General features: G+C 48.6%; 1 protein-coding gene across 1 annotated transcript in view; it reads left to right on the top strand.

The window, feature by feature from the left end:
* The window catches only part of CACNA1D (calcium voltage-gated channel subunit alpha1 D), a 300,604-nt gene that overhangs the window by 265,380 nt on the left and 13,736 nt on the right, over positions 1–21,488 (top strand). Inside the window, exons 35-40 of the mRNA XM_055342673.1 lie at positions 606–765; positions 1,329–1,456; positions 1,594–1,690; positions 4,006–4,108; positions 5,483–5,584; positions 10,540–10,670. Coding sequence (XP_055198648.1) covers positions 606–765; positions 1,329–1,456; positions 1,594–1,690; positions 4,006–4,108; positions 5,483–5,584; positions 10,540–10,670 — 721 coding nt within the window. The remainder of the gene's footprint in view (positions 1–605; positions 766–1,328; positions 1,457–1,593; positions 1,691–4,005; positions 4,109–5,482; positions 5,585–10,539; positions 10,671–21,488) is intronic.

The following is a 21,488-nucleotide window of genomic DNA, read 5'->3' as shown; positions in this document are numbered from 1 at the left end:
GAACAGAAAGGCCTTTGCACAGCCAACTGAGAATATCCAAGATGCACGGTTTCAGATTTTAAAGGATTGTTTTAACCCCAGTTAATGAACTTTGTAAACAAGGTATCTTGACGTGAGATAACTTTCTAGAAATTATACAGGTAATTTCTAATGATTCTCGTGATTGAATAGCAAGTTATTTGCTGTTTGGTAGTTTTCAGTTCTTTGCTTTCAACAGAGTTGAATGGGGATCTAATCAGGCTGTCAGGTGTTAGGTCATTAAAAACAATAATTATTTTAAGATTGTAGCATGAGCATTTGAAGAAGACATAAAAACATCCATTTTTACAGAAAGAATTAATGTGCTTGTATCAAATGATTATCTTAAATCAAAAGGAGCTATATCAGAGCGCCTCTACTTAGTCCGAGAAGTTGCATTTGAAAATAAGTAGGAATTTCAATTTAGGAGTTTTCACTAATTTAACCTGGCTTTTCCCCAAATCACTTATGTTTTGCTCTAATTAAAAGTTTTGTTTAAAAGAAAATTCTTCAAAATATCGTGAAGGTCTAACCTTCAAATCTCTCCTTCCTCTACTAAAGCCCTTTCTCTTCTTAATCCGAACAAGGTGTGCGACGGGTGAAGCCTGGCAGGAGATCATGCTGGCCTGTCTCCCGGGGAAGCTCTGTGACCCCGAGTCAGACTATAACCCTGGGGAGGAGTACACATGTGGGAGCAACTTTGCCATTGTTTATTTCATCAGTTTTTACATGCTCTGCGCATTTCTGGTAGGTGGTCACATAGCTCCCTTTCTCAACCGACAGATGCTGTGTGGCATTGGGGACTCAGACCTTGGATGCTGCCCCCATCGAATTGCTGTGGGGTGTTGTATGTTGATGAGCACTCTCAACTTCATTTGGCCATCGGAGGTCTTGCTTCAACAGTGTTGTGTGTTACTGGCACCTTTGTTGTGAGCAGAGCTTTGAGGCTCACTAACAGGCTTGGGACAGTCACCACCCCAGCTTCTTAAGGCTGCTGGTGTCTTTATAGCAGTTTCCAAAGCCACTGCACATAGCTGTGACTTAACAGTGTGAGGTATTTGGTGGCAACAAAACTATAAAACTGTAGTGTGCCCTCCTGCCTTTCCCTGGGATTATACCAAGGCCATTTTGGAAAGCTGGAAGAGTATCTTTTTCTTAAATGTTCTCCAAAAAGAAAGTTTTTACAGCCTTTCTCAGAGAAATGGGTTCCAAATGTTTCTTGACCCTTATTATCAGGAGGCCCTTACTAGAGTCTAACCCCATCCTTTCCACTATAGATGAAGCAGCTTTGCTCTGATTTGCTTTTTCAGATCATCAACCTGTTTGTGGCTGTCATCATGGACAACTTTGATTATCTGACTCGGGACTGGTCCATTCTGGGGCCTCACCATTTAGATGAATTCAAAAGAATATGGTCAGAATATGACCCTGAGGCAAAGTAAGTTGAAAAGGCTTCCCTGTGACTTGTGTGGGCCATTTCTGGAGTGTTGGCTGTGATTTTTGTGGAAGTGGGATGGACTGAAAGGATAGGCCAGCCAGCACTTCCCTGTACCTCATGCTATACTTTGTTTCCAGAGGAAGGATCAAGCACCTTGATGTGGTCACTCTGCTCCGACGCATCCAGCCTCCCCTGGGGTTTGGGAAATTATGCCCACACAGAGTAGCCTGTAAGGTAAGCATCCTGTTTGTATGTCTTATGGCCTCCCTGCAGGGACTCCCTGCTTCATTCAACAAACACTCATTGACATTCTGCTGAGCCTTCCATCAGGTGCGCCGGGATGCCGAGATAAATAATACGTGGTTCCTGTCCTGAGGAGCTATCAGATTTGTAACTCTTAGGACACCCTATCAGCCAAGAATAAGAATAGGAAGGGAATTATGTAATTTGTCACTGGGCAGGTGGCCATTTGCATCAGGTCCAGAAAGACAGAAGCAAGAGGGCACTCTAGAAAGGGAACACAGAGAACTCAGATGCAGAGGTAGGGGAATGGCTATCATGGTGCCAAATGGGGAGTCACTGGTGTGGCTGGAACATAAAAGAAAGTGGCAGAGGACTCTAGATGCAAGCAGAGTGCAGCTCCAAGGAGCTGCCTTTGCCATGCTGAATCCTACAAAAGAAGCATGAGAAGAGTTTCACGAAGGGAAGTTCCACCTTTGCAATGGGGGAGTAAAATGGAGACCACCCAGAGTGCTATTGGAGTCTTAGTGTAAAGTAATGGGAGCCAAAGTGAGGGCGGTGGAGGTAGGGACAAAGGAAGGCACAGCTAAAAGGTCTGCTTTGGAAGTAGAATGGAGAAGATGTAGGGCCCTGGCTATGTCCTAGCTTGAGTAACAGTGGACGTGGTTGCACACCCTCTGCTGCCAGAGTGCCTGTCTCTGTGAGCCAGGCATCAGCAGTGGCCTCTCAGGGTTGGGTTCAGATCTCCCATCCCACCCCTATAGCCCACTTCTGTAGTTTTCACACCAGGCTATGCTGTCTGTGAGCTCCAGCTGAGATTTGTTCTCCTTCCATGGAGCTCCCAGGGAACCACCTTGAGTCAGCAAAGCAACAAAAGAGAATTCCCCTTTCTGAAGGAGACATGCAAGATTTGCTTACTACAACTAGAAATCCTAGAAATCCAGCCAGTCCCCACAGCAACCCCTAGAAATCCAGCCAGTCCCCATAGCAGCTGGTCGCCTCTCCCCAGAGGCCCGAGGTGACTCTTGGTTCAGGGGTTTTACCACTCCAGTGGTGCTGGGCCAGCTCTAGACAAAACCCAAGGTAACCAGAGTAGAGTCTGAAATGTATTTCAGGCTTTCAAAGAAATCTTCAGAGATGAACTCATTGTTCTCTGCCCTAAAAGTCCAGAAAACCCCAAGGACCTAGGTCTTTGCCCATGTCTTTACATCTTTGTAGCTTGGACTCTGGATGAAGGTACAGAGGATTAGCCACAAAAATTGCCTTTTTCCATAAATTTTCCAGTACCAACCTCTTTTCTGCTTTCCAAGAACAAGATTGGTTCCAGCTCATGGCTGTCGTTTTGTGTTTACGTTTCCAGACCCTTTTATATAAAAGATCTAAGTATCCTTGAGGCACAGCATGGTCTCTTTTGCTGATTCAGGAACTTGCCAGGAAAAGCAAATGGACACGCAGGCTATCTTGGCTGCCTGTCTGGAGACAGGCGTGATTGGTAATAGGACTAGAAACATAGGTGGGATGAGTCATGTGAACACAAGATTCCAGTCCCTTAATAGGGAAGAGAAAAAGTGTTTTAAAAAATCTCTTAGGACACCTTGCCAGCCCAAAATAAGACATATGGAACCATTGACCATTACAAGTACCACTTACTTAGCTCTGAGCACGTGCCAGGCAATCCCCTGAAAGAGTCCATGATCTCCCTTAATCTCAGCTAGGTGTGCCATCTGCATTTGCAAGGGAGGTGTCACTCCCTCAAGCCCCCTCCTAGCCCCTAGTGCTGCTGTTCGAGGGACCAGAAGAGAGAAGAGAAGTGGGAAGTGGGGGGTCCTGCTCTGAAATACCAGACCAACCATGTGGGCTTGTGGGAAACAGTACACTATGGTCCCGCCAGTGTCCCTAAAGGACATTCCCTGTGTTGGGAATAGTGAGGATCTAGGCCCTGTGCCTGGCTTGTCATACTTGGTTTATTGTCTTATCCTCATGATGGCTTTAAGGATATGCCCTGAATGGAGGCCTGACCCCAGAAGAGGAGGGAGAGAAGAGTGCTTGAATAGTCAAGTCTTAAATAGTTGGAGTTAAAAACAAGCAAAGCACACCATCCGCGTGCTAGCATGTGTGTTTCACGACTAAAGCTTTGATCTGTGTCAGCTCCAAGTCCCCCCAGATGCTAGGTGCTCCCCAAGGAGTGGTTGAATTGAACTAAGTGTTGACTAGTAGGAGGTGAGGAATAAACAGAGAATAAACACCTAAAAGGGGCATGGCCATCATCCATCATTTGCCTTCCGTTGAGAAACTTCTTTCTGTTACAGAGACTAGTTGCCATGAACATGCCTCTCAACAGTGATGGGACAGTCATGTTTAATGCAACCCTGTTTGCTTTGGTTCGAACGGCTCTTAAAATCAAGACAGAAGGTGAGCATCCCCAAGACAGGACAGGTGGTACGAGACGGGAGGGATGCCATTATCCCACCTTGTGTTCTCCTTTCTGGGCTCTTTCTTGTTGAAGGGGAAGTCCTGGGGAAGAGGGGGTGGCGGTGAGTGCTGGGCCAGCTGGCTGTTCCTGCCTTCCTCATCCCTTCTTGCCTGCCCTTATGCTTCACTTTGTCCCAGAAAGTCTTGCAGTGACTCCTGCTACGGCTCACTACATAGCAGGAGAAATAGGAGAGGGATTAGGGCAGAGATGGGACCATCACAAACGCGTTCACTCCAGCAGTCCCTTTCTACTGTGCGAGCTTTAGAGAGGGATTTCATGGTGCTGAGTTGTAGCTTCTCTCTCTGTTGAGAAGGAACAGGTATGCCTCCATCAGGAGAAGTCCTGAGGATGAGATGAAAGGATGTCTGCAGGGGCCTCTGTGCCATGTGGGCACATAGCTGGTGCTTGAGGACTGTTAGCAGCAGTGTCTCCCCAGCTGAGGTCAAACCAGAGTGGTCTTCACGGCCATACTCAGCTCTGGTCCACCGAGTCCCGGCACCTGGCCACTGGGGTCGGCTCAGTGATGACTTGAGAGGTGGAACAGGATGCACATTGCAGCAAGCTGAGGAGTGACAGGAGGTGGGAAAGTAAATACTGTGAAGGAGCCAACTCTTGCCACACTTCATGGATGAGAGGGAAGGGGAGACCAGCAGGGCACCACTGCCATCTGCAGACAGCTGTCTACTAGCAGCCCCACAGTGCTAGATGAGGTGCTAGGTGTACCTTTCCACAAAGCCAGTCTCTCTAGGCTCCCAGGGTCCCCTGGGAGGGTGCCCCTCACTGCAACACAAACCTGGCCCCGGCCAGCATCCCCAGGAGATGCAGAAGGCAGGATGGTCTTAGGCACTGACAGGTTAGCTGAGGAGACAGGCATCAGCCGATGTAATAAAAAACCAGGATTTTGTGGTGCTGATGAAGACATGCAGTAGGAATTGAGAGTCTCATTTGGGAGAAATTTAATCTGATCTTCACAGGTTGGAGGCAGGGTTTAGAACAGGCAGCAAACAAAGAGAAAACATTCTGATTGGGGGCAGTGGGTGGGAGTGGGTCTTGGCTGTGGTCAGCCTGCATAGGCCTGAATTCCAGAATAAAACATGGCTGTTCCCATCATGGAGTGACTGCCTGGTGGAAGGCTTACCCACTATTTACCTATGACCCCCACCGGAGAGTTAGGCGGGAAAGGGGGGAGCCCCATCCTGTCTGAGGGCTCTGCTCCAGGCCATGCTGGGAGGGAAGTGGCCCTTGTGGGAACAGATAGGAGGGCTGGGTAGGAGAAGCAAGTCTTGTTTTCTCTTCTTGCTTTTTGAATTCAGGGAACCTGGAACAAGCTAATGAGGAACTCCGAGCTGTGATAAAGAAAATCTGGAAGAAAACCAGCATGAAACTGCTTGACCAAGTTGTCCCTCCAGCTGGTGGTCAGTGCAATCTATTTCCTAAATGGTTCTTTGCCAGCGCATTGGTTTTAATGCAAGGATCTCCCACAAGCCAAGAGGGGGTTTGTGGAATGCTTTACGTATCCGCTAGAGCATTTGAGCCCATAGCTGAAGAAGGCTCCTCAGCCTTTTGCTGTAATTATTTGGGGTAACAGGAGGACCATTCCAGACAGGCTTCAGGGGGAAGGAGACCTGAGACCCACATGGCTGGGACAGGGGTTTTCTTGTCAGTAGAAGAATTACTATTGGAGAAAAAGCTTACTGTCTCAAAACAAAGAGCTTGTATTTCTTCAACCAAAATGGAATATTTAAAATTAGTTTCCATTTATCCTTCAACATATTGTTGAAAAGGTCTCAGAAAAAAATAGATAGCTTTCAGAAGATGGTATTTTTGAAATGTTCATCTCAAGACTTGAGTTTACCATTGTAATTACTGAAAGTGTCCCTTTAACTGGAGTTTAGAGTCCGAACTAACAGGCATGCTTATTCCTTTTGTTATTTGTCATAAAATAACAGACTAAACTTTTTTAGATGTATATATATATATGATGCACATATATATAATATATATGCCGTTTTTTTTCCATTTTTGTTTAAGTGCACCGGACTTAGACGTTGAGGTGGTGGTTTTGTGACTATTTTATTTTCACGTTTTAAAGGTGCAGGATCCGTTCACTCAGTGCCCCCACCCCAGTATTTTAGCCGCCCGTAGCCCTGGGCACATGGTGAGCATTCGGTGTGTTTTGTAACCAACCAAACTTTTCTAGCGTCCCCGCTCCTGCAACTTTCGAGATTGGTCGGGCTCAGGGCTGGAAGCCGACTCCAGGACCCTGGGCCAGGACGGTGGCCAAGGCCTTTCCCTCTGAGAAGGTGATAGTCTCTGGCTCTTGGGAGACAGAGGGCGCGAGAGCAGCATGGCAGCCAGCTCTGCTCCTCAGCATGAAGCCAGAGCAGTGTGAGCTTTTGTCGCAGGAGGGGGCCACCCCTAGCTGGCACAGGCCACCTATTCAAAGCGAGGGGAGACGGCCCCAAAGAAATGACTAAGGGAAAGCACACAAGCACGCACACACATATGCACAAAACCCCGAAAAGCGAAGAACCGGGAAGCCCCGAGCTCCCACCGGGAGCAGCCTGGCCCTCCACGGGAGAACTGATACTGCACATTTAAAACGACTCTTTGGTTTCATTCTTTTCCTTGCAGCTGCGCACCCAGTGCTCGCATGGCTTAGAGAAATTGCTTTTTAAAATTGTTGTAACAATGTGCTTGAGCTTTTTCTGCAGCCTCCATTCCTTTCAAGTCTCAGTCTTTCAGAATATTCTGAAGCAATTCTGTTTTAGGGTGGTGGCATGGAATCAGGGTTATCTCTCGGCAGCCGTATTCCCCTACACTGTTTCTCAAATCTAGATGCATGCTTCAGAATAGCGGCTGCGCGCGTCCCGGTAAACCGTACCCCCCTCCCTCTCCCCGCCAGGCCCTGCCCCAGCGCCCCTCTACTGACTGGCTGCCTTCTTCATAAAGCAGTCTCACCCCCAACATCTTGGGAAGCATAGTCACATTACTCTGAAACTTGCTTTCTTTTAATTAGACCAGGAAACAAAGGTCCAGAGTTTGGCTCACCATGTAAGCACCTTTACTTTGAAAAACAGATCAACTTTTAGCTCTGCTAGCCTTCTAATAAAGGCCAAATATTCTTTTGCTTTCTTGGCCCGATAGCTGGGCCTGGCCTTTTCTCTGTATTTAGAAAAGATTAGGGTTTAGGATGACAGGTGTTCATCTATTCCAAAATGGCAGCAGGAAGCACAATGAAACCCAAGGAGAAGGCGGCAGACCTTAGTAGGTGGCGTGCTGCAGAAGCTCTGTGTCACCGAGTATGTCCCCCAGATGAGGCTCCTCCAGGCTGAACCCCAAGTGCTACTGCGCTGGAGAGGTTCGCAGCGAGGCAGGGACTCTCAGGCATCTGCAAACACACTCTGAATGAGGTGCATGCAGGGCAGGGTTTTACTGCCTGCATTTGCCAGTTCTCTGTTTCTTCTTTTCCCTTCCAGTGGACCAGTGGTTCCCAGCTTTGCCCACATCATGGCACACTTGGAAAGTGGGGATATTTGGTCACCCTTCTGGGCTGGCGATGGATAGCTTCCTGGGCCAAGGGGCTCAGTATCCCGAAGGCCATACCCTGGCCAGAGAAGCAGACCCAGACAGGCCAGCTGCTCCTGGTGCCTAGGACCAGGCTCAAGGAGCCCTTCACAGGCCAGATGACAGCAGAGCAGAGGCCTCAGGAAGCCTTATAGCTCAGGATGGTGTGAGGTCACCATCCACCCGGGTCCTCACAAGCGGAGGCCTGTGGTCTTGGGCACAGCCTGCCTGTCCTCTCCATCACCTGTGCTCAGTGGTCCCCTTGCCCATCTTCAAATCTTGCTCATGTTCTCTGCTCCACTCTTCAGTCTCTGCCATGTCGTGGCTCTTCCCTCTTTCTGTAGGAATCCCCTATCCTTCCAGAGGCTGTTCTTCCTTTGGGCCTCCACTCCTTGACCTAGATCTTTGGCTCTTTTGCCCTGAAGAGTGCAAAAAGCTGAACCCATCTCTTTCTCTCCGAGCCTGAGCCAAAACAGCCTCACTGCATCCATTCCTACTGTCCCTTCCTTTTTTAGCCTTCTCTAGCTTTGCTTTTTCCTGCTCTTGAGAGCTTGTTCTCAGCCCAGCCTCAATTAACTTAGCATGTCAGTGGAGAAGACCAAGTGGTGGCCTGCCTCTGCTCTGAGTGGCCACTCAGGCAGAACTACAGTCAGCCCTCTGCACTGAGCACCTGGCTGCCCCCAGTTCTGGGCCAGGGAGAGCCAAGACCCTCTCGCAGGAGCCCCCTGGGCTGCCCCAGGCCAGCACCACCTGGCTGAAGGGAGAAAGCGTTAGGCCTCCATTTACAGGAAGCATCCCAGTGTGGAGTGAGTTGGGCCTTCTCTAGACCCAGTGGATTTTTTTCTGGGAGCCCACAGAGAAGATTTGATATCCTGGACTGCAGGAGCAGCTACGGCACTAGAGTCCCCCTTGGGTCCCCAGGGTTGTCAGCTATGAGCCCACCTCCTACATGCAGTCCAGTAGAGAGACTTATGCTCTGGGGAAGGCAGCTCTAAAGAAGTAGGTGGTCTGTGCAACCAGAGCTGGGCAGCCCTAGTGGGCCATGTGAAGGAGGAGAGCCCATACTCCAGAGGCCTGTTGCCCTGGCCTCACATCCCAGCTCGACTTGCCAGGGCAGGTCATTCAACCCCATGCCACCTGTCGAGGGGAACAAGCAGCTCCACTATCTCAGAGCTGTGGTGAAGAGGCCATGACACCCACGTGGAGTTCCTCTGGGAACATGGATGCCCAAGAATAGAGGTAGCTAGAACAGGTATTCTAGATGCACTGTGGGCACAATCAGGGGCAATTTGAGAGCAAAGTAGGGGTAAAGTGTCAAGACCTAAATGGTCTGTCCACCTCTCACCTCCTTGCTCATAGACAGTACATCATTAGGCCATTTGGACCAGCCTGAGACAGATGCAGGATGTGGTTTCACATGCTACCCAGAGCCTTTGTCACTTTGGTGGCCCCTACACCACTCCAGGACTTCTTGACTGGGGTTTGGGAGGAATGCAGCTGCCCCAAGGCTTCTTCTTACTCAGTAACACTGAGTGGCTCCTGACAGGGAAGGTTGGAGAGGTGCGTACAGCAGCCCAGCAGTCTCCATACAGGGACACTAAATGAACCCCATCCAGGATGCACTAGTGAAAACAGAGGGCCAACCCATCATGTTCCACCATCCATTTCAGTGGATGTCACTGTCAGCAGGCTGCTAGCTCCCTGTCTTCCAGCCCAGGCACTTAGGACCACCCTACCATGGAGCCGAGTGCTTTCCAGGCCTCATCTCAGGTTGCGTCCATAGCTCCTCTAAGAGGGGTAGCCCCATTTACAGATGAGAACACGAGCCCCTTGCCCCAGATCAGCCTGCAACTCTTGAAGGGTGGCCTGGATACAAGCTCATCTGTCCTAAAGCCTGAGGGCCAGCAGCCCTTCCTCCCCTCAGTCTCTACAAGTCCTGGGGCCCTAAGCCGCTTGCCCAGGGGCCGCTGCAGATCTGGGGGTGAGCACCCCAGGGAGAGCAGGGCTGGTGGAGACCCCCAGGCACATCTGCGCCGCCGTCGTGGTTTACCATGAGACAGCCAGAGCCTCTATTCTGCCTCATGCATCACCTGTAAAATGCTCAGCGGAGTTCCAGTTCCCCAGCGGTGCATGCTGGAGTTGTTCCGAACAAAGCAGAAATAAGCTCAACCGTGAGGTTAGTTGATGCTGTGGCTGGCAGTGCCGGAAATAAGCAGTTCTGGATTACAGGTAGAGAAACGGCACATGGAGGCCAGTGGAACAGAATCTCAGGGGCACATGAAAATCTGGGTTTGCAGCCACTTTCCTGAACCTTCCTCCTCTTCCGAGCTTGTCTGTCACTTTCCAAGGTCTCTGTTTTTATCTCAAAGCATCGGGATTTGGATGGTTAATTGCCCTTGGTGTTCGTGGTAATTATACATGCAAATCCCCATGCGCAGGGGTGAAAATAGGACCCAGGAAGTCTTTTTTTTGTTGTTGTTTTGTAATTTTTATTTTAAGTAAATAACCAAGACAGCACTCCATAATGTTACTAATACGCTGCTCTAATAAACTCATGACCAACATACTGTTTTCCGCAATTTTGAGTATCAGTTCATGTGACTGACTCTTAATTTTGAGCCTTAACTGCTTTGCAAAACCTCGCTTTTTGCTAGATTTAGTCTTCTGTGTCCTAAACCCAGAGCTCAGTGCCCTGGGCATTGCCCCCCCCCATCCCACCCCCAGCCCCGGCCCCCAGTGAGAGTTTAGGCTCCTGGTGCAAATGTGCTGATTCGGGAGAGCTGTGTCTGGTCTCTCCGTTTAGATGATGAGGTAACCGTGGGGAAGTTCTATGCCACTTTCCTGATACAGGACTACTTTAGGAAATTCAAGAAACGGAAAGAACAAGGACTGGTGGGAAAATACCCTGCGAAGAACACCACCATTGCCCTACAGGTGAATTGTCCTTTTGTTTTCTTCTTCTTCTTCTTTTTTTTTTTTTTTTCACTAACCATTTTACAAGCTTATTTGAAATACCAGAGAGCTGGCTATTCATGGTTGAGCAGTGCTACAAGGATTTTGTTTAAACTGCGATACCGCACATACCCCCAAAATGCGGACTAGCCATTTCTGGGCTACGAGGTAAGTGCCTCCCTCCTCTTGCTTTGTCTGTTGTGCCCACACCTGCTGTGGCCTGTGCGGCAGGGCCCCGGCACGGCGGCGGAGGCACAGCCCCAGCGGGCCCGGGAGGCCAGTGCTGGCCTTGCGCCCGGTCTCCTCCTGGCTTCTCCAAAGGCAGCGTCCTTAGGCAGACACCCACCTCCCTGGGCTTGGGCCCCGGCCTCCCAGGAAACCGCTTTCCATCCGAACGCAAGTGCTTTGTTTTGTTTCTGTTTGTTTCTTACCCCACTGCTTGTTGGTTTTCGGTCCATTTCAGTAACATCCATCACCTCCTGGTGTGTGTGTGCGTGTGCACGTGTGTCACAGTGTGTCTGTCTCTGTGTGTGTTTCCTGACGACCGTGAGGCTTGCTGTGCAAACACGGCTCTGTGCCCGGGGCCAGCCTCTGGTCCCTCCCCCTGTGCCAGCCCTGGGTGGCTCACCTGCCCCAGGCTTCTAGAGCGTGGATGTGGCTTGCAGGAACCTCTGGTTCCGGCCAGAGTCCACGCATTCGAGGATGTAGAATCCTAGGTAAGGCCAGAGCTCTGGCGTGGAAACAGGTGTGTGGAGGAAGGGGGTCACGGGGAAGCCTGCAGGACGAGGGACCAGGAAGGCAAGTTTGTGAGCCAGCACTGGCGACAGAGAAAGAGGGAATGAGATGTTAAGAACTGGTAAAAGGGAAGCATAGGGGTGGGAGAGCTGTCAGAAACACCTGTCCGAACCAATCAGCGCCCCATCATCTCTGCTACCCAAGTGCCTGAAGTCCATCATGAATAAGATTTTTTTCCCTGTTCTTTATTCTAAAATGACTTTTATGTCCCTGTTACCATCACATGTGTTCCATTGGGCCGTGTAGGTATTAGAGGGTTCAGTGTGGAACAGTCCTTCACTTTTTTCTAGGGAGAAATGCCCAGCATTGTTTTGTGTTCCAATAAATGGTGCAGCGAAGGGAAGGCTTGTCTGTGACCTTGTTGTGAGAGAGGATATGACTGCGAATGGCCATGAGTGAGGGTGTGTGGGTGCATAAGCAGATGGTGGGTTAGTCGATGCCTGGTGTGACAGTGACCCGAGGATTCATGAGGACACCGTTGCTCTGCCCAGACAGCTGCAGAGCCAGGGGGAGCATGGATGCTCAGTCCAGCTGAAGACAATTTCTGATCTTTGTTCCTCTGATCACCTGCCCTAAAGGTGGTTCAGTGAACCACAGGCTCAACCCAATAGCCCATTGCTGTCTCAGGTTGTAGAGTTTGTGAGTAAAACGCCCCCCTGCCCCAAGCCCCTCCAGTCTGCAAAAGTGACAGTCCTCCTCATGATCACAGTTCACAAGTAGCCTTAGAAAGACAAAGCAAACCTAAAAGACATGTTTACAAATCTGAGCAGGTCTATGGTCTATAGGCCGTTGAGGGCAGTGTGGCCAAGGTGAGTGCAAGGAGGAGGTGTGATGAACATGCTTCCGAGGCACTTCCTTGAAGTGGCCGTGGGACTGGAGGGCTAGACTGGCTGGATTTCAGAGTGTCATGGTCCTCTCCCCCAGTAGGGAACTGCCTGCTGTTCTCGAATTCTAGGTGGTGGGGTCAGTAGAACTTGATGACTTTTCTCAAGGGGGAAACATACTCTTTCATGGATGGCGATGTCATAATTTCCAGTAACCAAGTTAGCCCTGTGTTATGAGACCCTTCTGTTTTCTGGGGAAGGCATGCATGATGACCACATGGGTAGAGTTATCCCTTCCCTGAATCTCCAAGACTTCCCAATCAGATGGCTTCAGTTCCTGCTCTAGTGGCTGGATATAGTGTTTTCATGTTTCAAAACCTGAAAGACAACACATGGCTAAGTAATTAATTATCACATTTCACAGATGGGCTTCCCTGAGTCTTTTAAGTTGCAGGTTCAAATGGTGCTAAAGCTACATTTATAAGTCATGGAGTAAAAGACTATTACGTTGCATTACAATAATGTTTTTCTTCTAAACATTTTTTTCATTTTGTTGTTTGTAGAAAGAGTTTCATTTCTTTGGTGAAATTCAAACATTTCCTGTTAGATAATGATACTAGCACATCTTCACCTGGGTTCTGTTGGGACTTGAGGCTATGACTATAGTTTATATTGAGTACACAGCCTAGAAGATGAAGTTGTGTCATAATCTTGACAGATAAATTCTGAAAGTGCAGTGGATCCCAAAGGAAACATTAAAAATAGAAAATTTTTATCTCCTTGAAGGATAATTCTAATTACACTTTTGGCTACCTCTGTTCTAGAAGTGGCTTTGAATGTGATTTGTCACTGTACATTTAATAAGTATGAGGAAGCTCTTCCTTTCTGTGTGATGAAATATTACGTGACATAGCGAGGGACATAGGGTCAAATGTCAGTGGCACACACGGTGTCACCAGGGACAAGTACACAGACCCTCAAAGGAAGCCCCCAAATGTGGGTATGGCCTGCTGAGAAGTGGGATGAGTTGCTTCTCCCTACGCCAGGGGTGCCACATGGCTGATGGACGGATTGCCCATGGGAGGTGGAGTGTGAGCGCAGAAGTAAGTTGTAGGCATGTGCGTGCTTGTGCTACATAGAGTGCAGTCTGTCTGAGCAGGATCAGAACTGGTCCACGTTCTCTGCTCCCCGTGGAATGGTTCTCAAGGGCACACAGATGCGCTGTGGTTTCTGGCCCTGGGGAATTCATCTGGTCTCCTTCTGTTCAGACCCACTGTGGTGTCCCCTTCTATATGAAGGGGAAGGGCTTGAGCTCCTGGATCCGTGTGTCGGGAGGAGCTCGGCACCCGGTGTCCTCTGGCCTCTGTGGTCTGAATGAGTGTGCAGTTTTCATCTGTCCATCCATCTTCATTAAAGCCAGCCTTCTCTCCGACCCTCTGTAGAGGGTCGGAGAGAAGCTGGCCATCAGGCTACCTTTTTGTTTTCCTCACCTCCCACCCCCTCATGTGCCATAATCCACTTCAGTTTGACTCCACATTTGCTCTCCCTCCATTATTGCTGCATCGAGTGACCTGCAATTTTCTGCCAAGAGCGAGTAAATAAAGGAACACAGCTCTGCAGCCTTGAAAACGCTCAGTCCCCTTCCCGTCAAATAGCAATGCCCCATCAGACTTTCCAGATGAGGACTTCTGTGCAAGATGGAGACATGAATTAGTCCAGTGTCTCATGGATCAAGAAAAAAAAGATCCCAAAGTGGGAAAAGTTTTGTTCATTTCTTTTTCTTTCAACATTCAAGGATTTCCTTTACGCAAAAGATACCTCTGGTGAAATCCAAGGACTCCCCCACTCATCCCAGATGGGAGCCCGCCTATCTTTAATGACAGGAAGCCTTTGGAGGGATAGTCTTTCTCACCTGTTTGGAGGTTGGGTTTAAGGAGGTCGCCATTATTTCTAGGTTGTAGAGCTAGGTGGTTAGGTTTTATGTTAAAGCCTGCGCCCCAGCCGACCGATGGTGATGCAGGTGGTCGAGTGGAAGGGTGGGTGGTGTACAGGAATCCAGTGACTCTTCGTCCCTGGTGTGCCCTGATGCAGCCACCCTGGGGAGGCTCCGTATAGAAGCAGAAGAAAAGTCTCCACAGACGTTTAATCTGTGGAGCATCAGACACTTGTTACTTAGTTACCTTAAAAAGTGGCAAGGTGTTTTTCTTTTTTAAAAGCATGAGTCCATTTAAAGCCATAAAAAGAGGCTGCTTTTTTTCTTTTTTAATCTAAGAAGAGAACAGATGCTAACAGATGAGATTTCACTGGCTGATTCATTTGTTTCAGATGCTTGAACGGATGCTTTAGAATTTTCCACCTGAGCTACAGCACCAAGCTCGTTAGTCGGAAGGCGTTTGTGGCTAAGGCCTTGAAAGGGAAAAGTCTCAAGTGGGCTTATTTCTACTGAACCAGCATTTCGGGAGAAATGCAGGAAAGAGCAAACCCAAGGCCCCAGGGAGACCCCTTCCAAGCAAAGCACTCCTCCAGAAGGCGGAAGCGGGGCCGTGGCTCATCTGCAGAGCCATGGCCTCCTGGCGCGGACGCTGCTCACGGTGGCTCTTTTTCATGGAAGGGAACGTGCAAAAGGCTTAACAGTTTTCCCTTCCAAGCAGAGACTCAGAGAAAGGGAGAGAGAGAGGGAGAGAGAGAGAGAGAGAGCAAAGGTGGGGGGCAGCCGCCCCACAGAGAAATGAAATGAACACAACTTCCTGATGCTGGCCAGTAAAAAATAACATAATAAAAAGAGGAGGCAGACCTGCCTAAGGTGGGCAGCTGACTTCGTTCCAAAGTCCTGCATCCCTAGTTTGCCCGAACTCCCAAAGACTGGCAGGCCCCTTGGCTCTGAGCTGAGAGTTCCTTTTATATGCCAGTCCGCCACGAATACTGACCCTCCGGCCCCCACTCTCTGCAGCGACCCAGCTGAGAATGCAGCGGGAAGTGGGCAGGCCAGGAAGCTCAGACACGCCATTTAAACTAACACATACGCCCGCATGCCAAAACCAGTCCAGGTAACACCTCAGGTTCCATCTAACGTGTCCACGGGAGATCCCACCACACCCAAACCTCATCCAACATTGTCCGTCTTTAATTCGTGCTCAAGCCAGTCTGGGGATGCCTCTTTGGAAGCAGTGTGGTCTAGTTTCAAGGACACTGGGAGTCAGGGAACCTGGGTTCTAGTCCCAGCTCCAGCGTTCACTTGCTGCGTGACCTTGGGCAAGACACTTAACCTCTCTGTGCCTCAGTTTCCCCCATCTGTAAAATGGGGGTAATAATGTCGACCTACCTCACAGGGCTGTTGTGAGGAATAGCTAAGTGATTGTAAAGCACTTTGAACGTATAATTGCTTATTATTAAGACTACAACAATAATAATATCATATGCCTGTTTACTACCAGAACTTTAAGAAATTCTTGTTTTTTCTTTGATCTCTGTTCTGTTCTGTACTGTAGTTACCCACCGAGAAAGAGAATTCTACCCTTTTTAAAGATACCTGGGAAGTGTGTAAAGATGTATACAGAGGTACCTCTACAGGTTGTATTTTCACATCTTACAAATGGTAGACTTTTACCGGAGAAGTTGCTTCATGAGGGAGTCTGAAATTCTCAGCCGATTCCAAGCAGTGGTTGAGGAGCCTGCACATCCAGTGCTGAGCCCAAGATACCCAGAGGAGCCAACCAGAGTTTTAGGACCAATATTCAAAAGTAACCGGAGTGTGAAAACTTGAAGTTTCTTAAGCGTTGCCAGAAAAGAAGGCTTTTAAGCCCCTTTTGCCTGCTTTCGTCAGTGCAGCCTGGAGGCTTTGTGCGTGTGCGCGCACATATGTGCACGTGCACGAGGGTGTGTGTGGAAAGCACTGGAGACAGGAGCATGTGGGGAAGCCCTGGCCCTGGCTGTACTCATTCAAGAGCAGGTCTAAGTAGGAAAGTGGTATCAGCCGTTGGGAAGAGCAGTGTTAGTGGAAGTCCTACAGGCCCATCCTGGGCACAGCTGGCAGGGTCCCTCCCAGCCCTGAGGTCTCGTCCAGCAATGTCTTTTGTACTTTGACCTTTGCCCTTTGGCCTCGGTGGCTTATGTTACCAGGGGTCTGGCCGGCCTGCACTTCAGTAGATTCCCTGGCTTCACTTAACGGAAACAGGCCTGGCCCCTGGTTCTGCTCCCAGTGTGTAAGCTGCTGTAAGTCTAGGAGCCTGTGGTGGGTTTTCTGGATTCTCACAGAGTCCATGGGGCTCAGAGCAGGTCTGACATCATGCAGCACCAAGGGCAGTGATACGGGATGGGTTTGAAAGCTGGCCAACACACTCTAGTGTGGCTGCACCTCTTGTGAAGATGTTGAAGCCTGCCTGTACATGCTGCTTAACAGCTGTGGCCCCCTTGCCAACATCCAGCCCCTCTCCAGATCCCTCTGTGATCCAGCAACTAAAAGGCTAAATGCCTGGGATAGCAGGTGCCTCTGGGATCTTGCTCTGGTTGGAAGGCCTACTCTGTCCTGATCGAGTAGTGCCTGGAACATACCAGTTATTAAGAATTGGGTATATCATTCCTGGAAAGGAGGCTGGTCAGCCCTGTGGGTACAGGTGCAGAGCTAATTCACGATCAGGTTTCCAACCCACCCCAATGTTGAGTTTATTAAACAGTGAAGGGCAGCATGTGCTTGCCCCAGTCTCAGAGGGCCAGGGTGACCAGCTGACTTCTAGATGGAGTCTCCACAGGGTAAAGTCTTGGCAGAACAGCCCCAAGCAATGGGCATGGCAGGTGTTTCCATATGCCTTTCTGCAGTCCTTCCAAATAAGGAAAAACTGGAAAACGGTGAACTTCCTAGGTGGGTGTAGGGAATGGTTTCAGTGAAATGAGAGACTCTGGCCCCGCAGCGGCCTGGCTGTGTTTCTGAGTGACGGTGCTGGCCATGGCTGCTAGCCAAGGGCAGTTCATGGAAACAGCCAGAAGTCATGAGATCTGCCTCTGACTTCCAACTCAAAAGGGAAACAGGGCTTCCCTGAAACTTGGCGTACAGTCAGACAGCAGACACTTCTGTCCTTTCTCCTAAAGCCTCCTGCCAGGAGAGTATAGCTTAGAGCCTAGAAAAGTTATGAGAGACAACTCAAGTTTATTACCTGAGAATCTCCACAGACTCAGCAAACTTGGTACCCAACACCAGAATCCATGGTGCTAGACTCTTACGCTCCTGGATGGAAGACACAATGCAGGCCAGTATCCATCATAGGGAAACAGATGTAAGACTGGATACCAGGCTCTTCATAATTACACTGTAGTGTGACCTGACCATAAATGTGTAGGATTATTGGGTACTGGATTCTCAACTTTTTCTGAAAGGCAGGAGATCTTTTTCCTCTGACAGTAATAATTATTTTCAGAAGTCTTTGAGAAGATAGAATTACTGAAAAGTTAAGGTGGGTTATATTATGTAGTAGCAGAAGGTCTTAGTTCTTGTGGTGTGTTATTGAATGATGCCAACCCGATGCCCTGCATTAGCCCTAATGTGCCAGTTTTCCATGGGAAGGAGCTTGCTAACACCTGCTAACGGTTCCAGGGCTGGGTAGGTACCTGCATAGATTCATTCTCCGTGGCATGCCTCAGACCTGGGAGGTGGCTATTTGGGCTAATGGGAGGGTGTGTCATTCTAAGCCACTGAAGGCAACTCATTGACAAGTGCCAGAGGCCAGCTCACAGAAGCCAGGGGAAGGAAATTTCCACAAGTGGAGAAAGTCACCAGGATCCGAGGAATCATAGATGAAGTGAAGGGGCCAGTGCCTGAGGAAAGGTTGGCACTGCCTGACTGGGGCTGAGTTATCAGCTGTTCTCAAACTTCTGCATCTCTTTTATGTTCTTAAAAATTATTGAGGACCCTCATATATCAGTATTTATATTAGAAATTAAAAGTGAGAAACTTTTAAAATATAGAATCTACGTGTACAAAAATAGAAAATGACATCATCACAGGTCATGTAGCCTTTGAACAACCCCACTGTGCCCTGAGAGAATGCGTGTATGAGGCAAAGAAGATACTAGTATTGTGCAAATACTGAAGGTGTCCCCAGGCCATACTTTGAGAACTGCTACTCCAGAGAAATGGATCCCACGTCCCTCCTAAAGAAAAAAGGTGCTGGAGCCTTTTTATGTTCTCCCTGGTGAGGGAGCCTCCTGCGAAGAGCACTGCCCCTACCTGAACTTCTCTGTCCCTCCTGGGTTTCACCCCAGAGTCCCAGCCCACTCCCCTCGACACAGAGCTGCCTGTGCATCTTCCTGTGTCCAGCTAGGTTCAGACTGAGAGTTGAACCCCACATTTCACTGCCGGTGCTGACCTAGAGGAAAGATGGTCTGAATTAGTGTGTGATAGACAGGGTTTTTAAAGATCACCACTCCTCAGAGTGGCACAGCTGAGATGAGGATGTGTGCCAAGTATAGGGTCAGCTTTTATGACACCCTGTGGTCACTTAGCATTTCCATGTTGACTTAGGGATACAAGAGCTCTTAGTTGGAAGGAGGTTAACCTTGAGGTCACATGTGGGGTCACAGTCATAAGTGAGTGCACGATTCAGGCTTGATCCCAGCCCTCTTTCCCGTAGACTCAACGACGTCTTGGCAGTGGTCAGGGTGAGGCCAGCAGGGCTTCATGGGAACCAGAGACCTGGGGAACCTGAGTGCTAGCTGAACCTTCACTCTGTAGGGCAGACCATTCAACCAAATGGGGGATAATCCTGGCCTCCCAGGATGTAGTGGGATGAAGGATGTGAGATCATTAGGACAGGCACAAAGTTGCTAACAGAATAGAGGTCATGATTTAAGGCATCTGCTGAGCTTAAATTTAAATAGTACTCTGTTAATTGGGAAACTAGCAGGAATTTCTGATTCTGGTGTTAAACTTCAACCAAGAATTAAGGTTGCTCAGATAGCTCTGCGAGATCATGTGTAGGGAAATGTCATAGATTCCTTTAGATAATTAAAAAAAGTCCTTAATCTTTCAAAGTGGTGGTCACAAACTCGATGCGTACTGCCGAGAGCAACCGCAGGAGGAGCTTTACGCAGTGACCTCACGGCTAGCTTTTCAGCGTGGGTCAGAATCACTGTGGGTGGCCCATGGAGTGCGGTGCTCAGGACTCTAACCCCTTCAGATATGACTCAAGAACTGCACATAACGCCCACAAAGGCCACACACACGGTCACATTTTTCCCTGGAGGAAAAGGAGGGCAAAAGAAGGGGTGTGCCCATGTGTGTATGTGGAGGCAGTGGGGGTCAGCTGGCTTATTCTCTAAGGATTCAACCTCCAGTTCGTTCTCCTGATGGAACCAGTCGGAAACAGTGACCTATGATCGGCGGGGGGGCTGAATCCTGGGGGAGGGCCGACCAGAACCTGCCCTTACGGAGGCGAGTGTGCAGGAGCCGCTGCTGGCCGAGCGAGGGCCCTGATGGGGAACAGGCTGTGCCAGATGGGGGCCCCTTGGCCGGAGGCTGGCAGCCTGGCGCTTGCATCCAAGGATGAATGGCCTGGCCAGGTGCCCGCAGACTCCCGTGTCTTCTCCCCACTGCTGCAGGGTAGGTTCAGGAGGGGTTCTGGTGTTTGTGCGTGCCGTGCGGCGGACAGTTGGCCGCTCCCTGGGGTGTCCCCCAGCTAGCTTAGGAAGGCCGCGGCGCAGCAGCTCTCACACGCCCAGGTAGGACAGACTTACCCTGAAAGTGGGCAACAGGAAGGAACGTACATGAATGTTCAGAGTTGATGTTAAAATACCATATTTTTACGCTCTTGCTTCAGAGATACTTAGATTTTGTAGTTTTGGGTTTGTTTTGGGGTTTTTTTTTGGTGACTTAATCATTCTATAGAGTAAATATAAAATTCCAATTAAATGGTGTCTAAAATTTAAAGCAGCAGTCTACAGGCAAAGCGCCAACATTTCTTTTTTTAACAGATATTTACGATGCCATCTAGCATTTAAAAATCAACCAGAAACTAAGCTTGATTCTGTTTAATATTTTATACGATTGGACATCTTAAATCAAAAGTGTTTCTATTTTATAGCAATTCTCTGTTTATTCAGAACCATACTTCTGTGATGTTAATGGAATGAATTTATACGGCTTTAATTGTGTTGGTTTAAGTGCTAATGACCACATTTCAAATTAAAGTAGTATTGTGCTGATAGAGGTAGACACAGATATGAAAAATGAAAGAATAGATCATTCTACTGATTGTAAAGTCTTTATTTCAAGGAAAAAAATGTTCTTTTTTTTTTTTTAGGGCTGTGGAAAAAAAGTAATTTTTTTGAGAGTTTAAGATAGTTTTCTGGGATCAGAACTTGTGCCTATGGAAATTTTGGAGCAGCCTAAGCTACCTTTTTAGCTTGATATGTGTGCTAGAAAAATTTCATTACCATGTTTTGTGACATGTAATAAATTCAGGGTGCTGTGTTTAAGCTTCATTTCAGTTCCAGTTTGGGAACCTCTGTTTCCTTCATTCCCATAGCTGGCAGACACCCCACCCCTCGGCACCCCCCCACCCCCCACCCTGTCCTTCCCCTGATCCCATGTGAGAGAGGTCAGTCCCTGACTCTTAGAGGATGTGTTTCTATCTGCGTGGAGCAAGCAAAACATAACCATGATTTCTAAACCTCTGCTTTCGTGTCGAGGAAGAGTGATGCTTTCTATCCTCCTCCGATGTCTCTTTAATGAATATGTTGTCATTATTTGTCCTCAGAAGGGGCCTCTTGAGCCACCTCTCAGTTTTCTCCATGATTTCTGTTGCAAACAAATTCTCTGTCCTGTGTCTGTTCACCGCACTCTCCTGATCTTGTGTACCATTGAAGACGTGGAGACCGTTTTTGTTTTTATTATGCAATTCTGTTATATGTGTATTTCAGTGAAATGTCAACCCGCCAACAGAGGATGATGTTAAAAATTATCCAAATAAATAGTTTTCTATTTCTTTTAATCGGACCTAGTCCAAATTGTTGAATGACAGTGAATAGGATCATCTGCTGTGTTTCAAACTCAGGGGTATTCCAAGCCCGTGGTGCCTCGTGACATGGGTTCATATACATAATTTACCTGGGGTGTTGACTTAGTGCTTGTCGCCTGTGTTTACTTTGTGGACACGGCAGCAGGTGTCTCAAACCTGGTCTTTGATTTGGG

The sequence above is a fragment of the Nyctereutes procyonoides genome, unplaced genomic scaffold (assembly GCF_905146905.1).
Source record: "Nyctereutes procyonoides isolate TBG_1078 unplaced genomic scaffold, NYPRO_anot_genome, whole genome shotgun sequence".
NCBI classification, from domain to species: Eukaryota; Metazoa; Chordata; class Mammalia; order Carnivora; family Canidae; genus Nyctereutes; species Nyctereutes procyonoides.
This window is presented reverse-complemented; position numbering and strand designations above follow the sequence as displayed.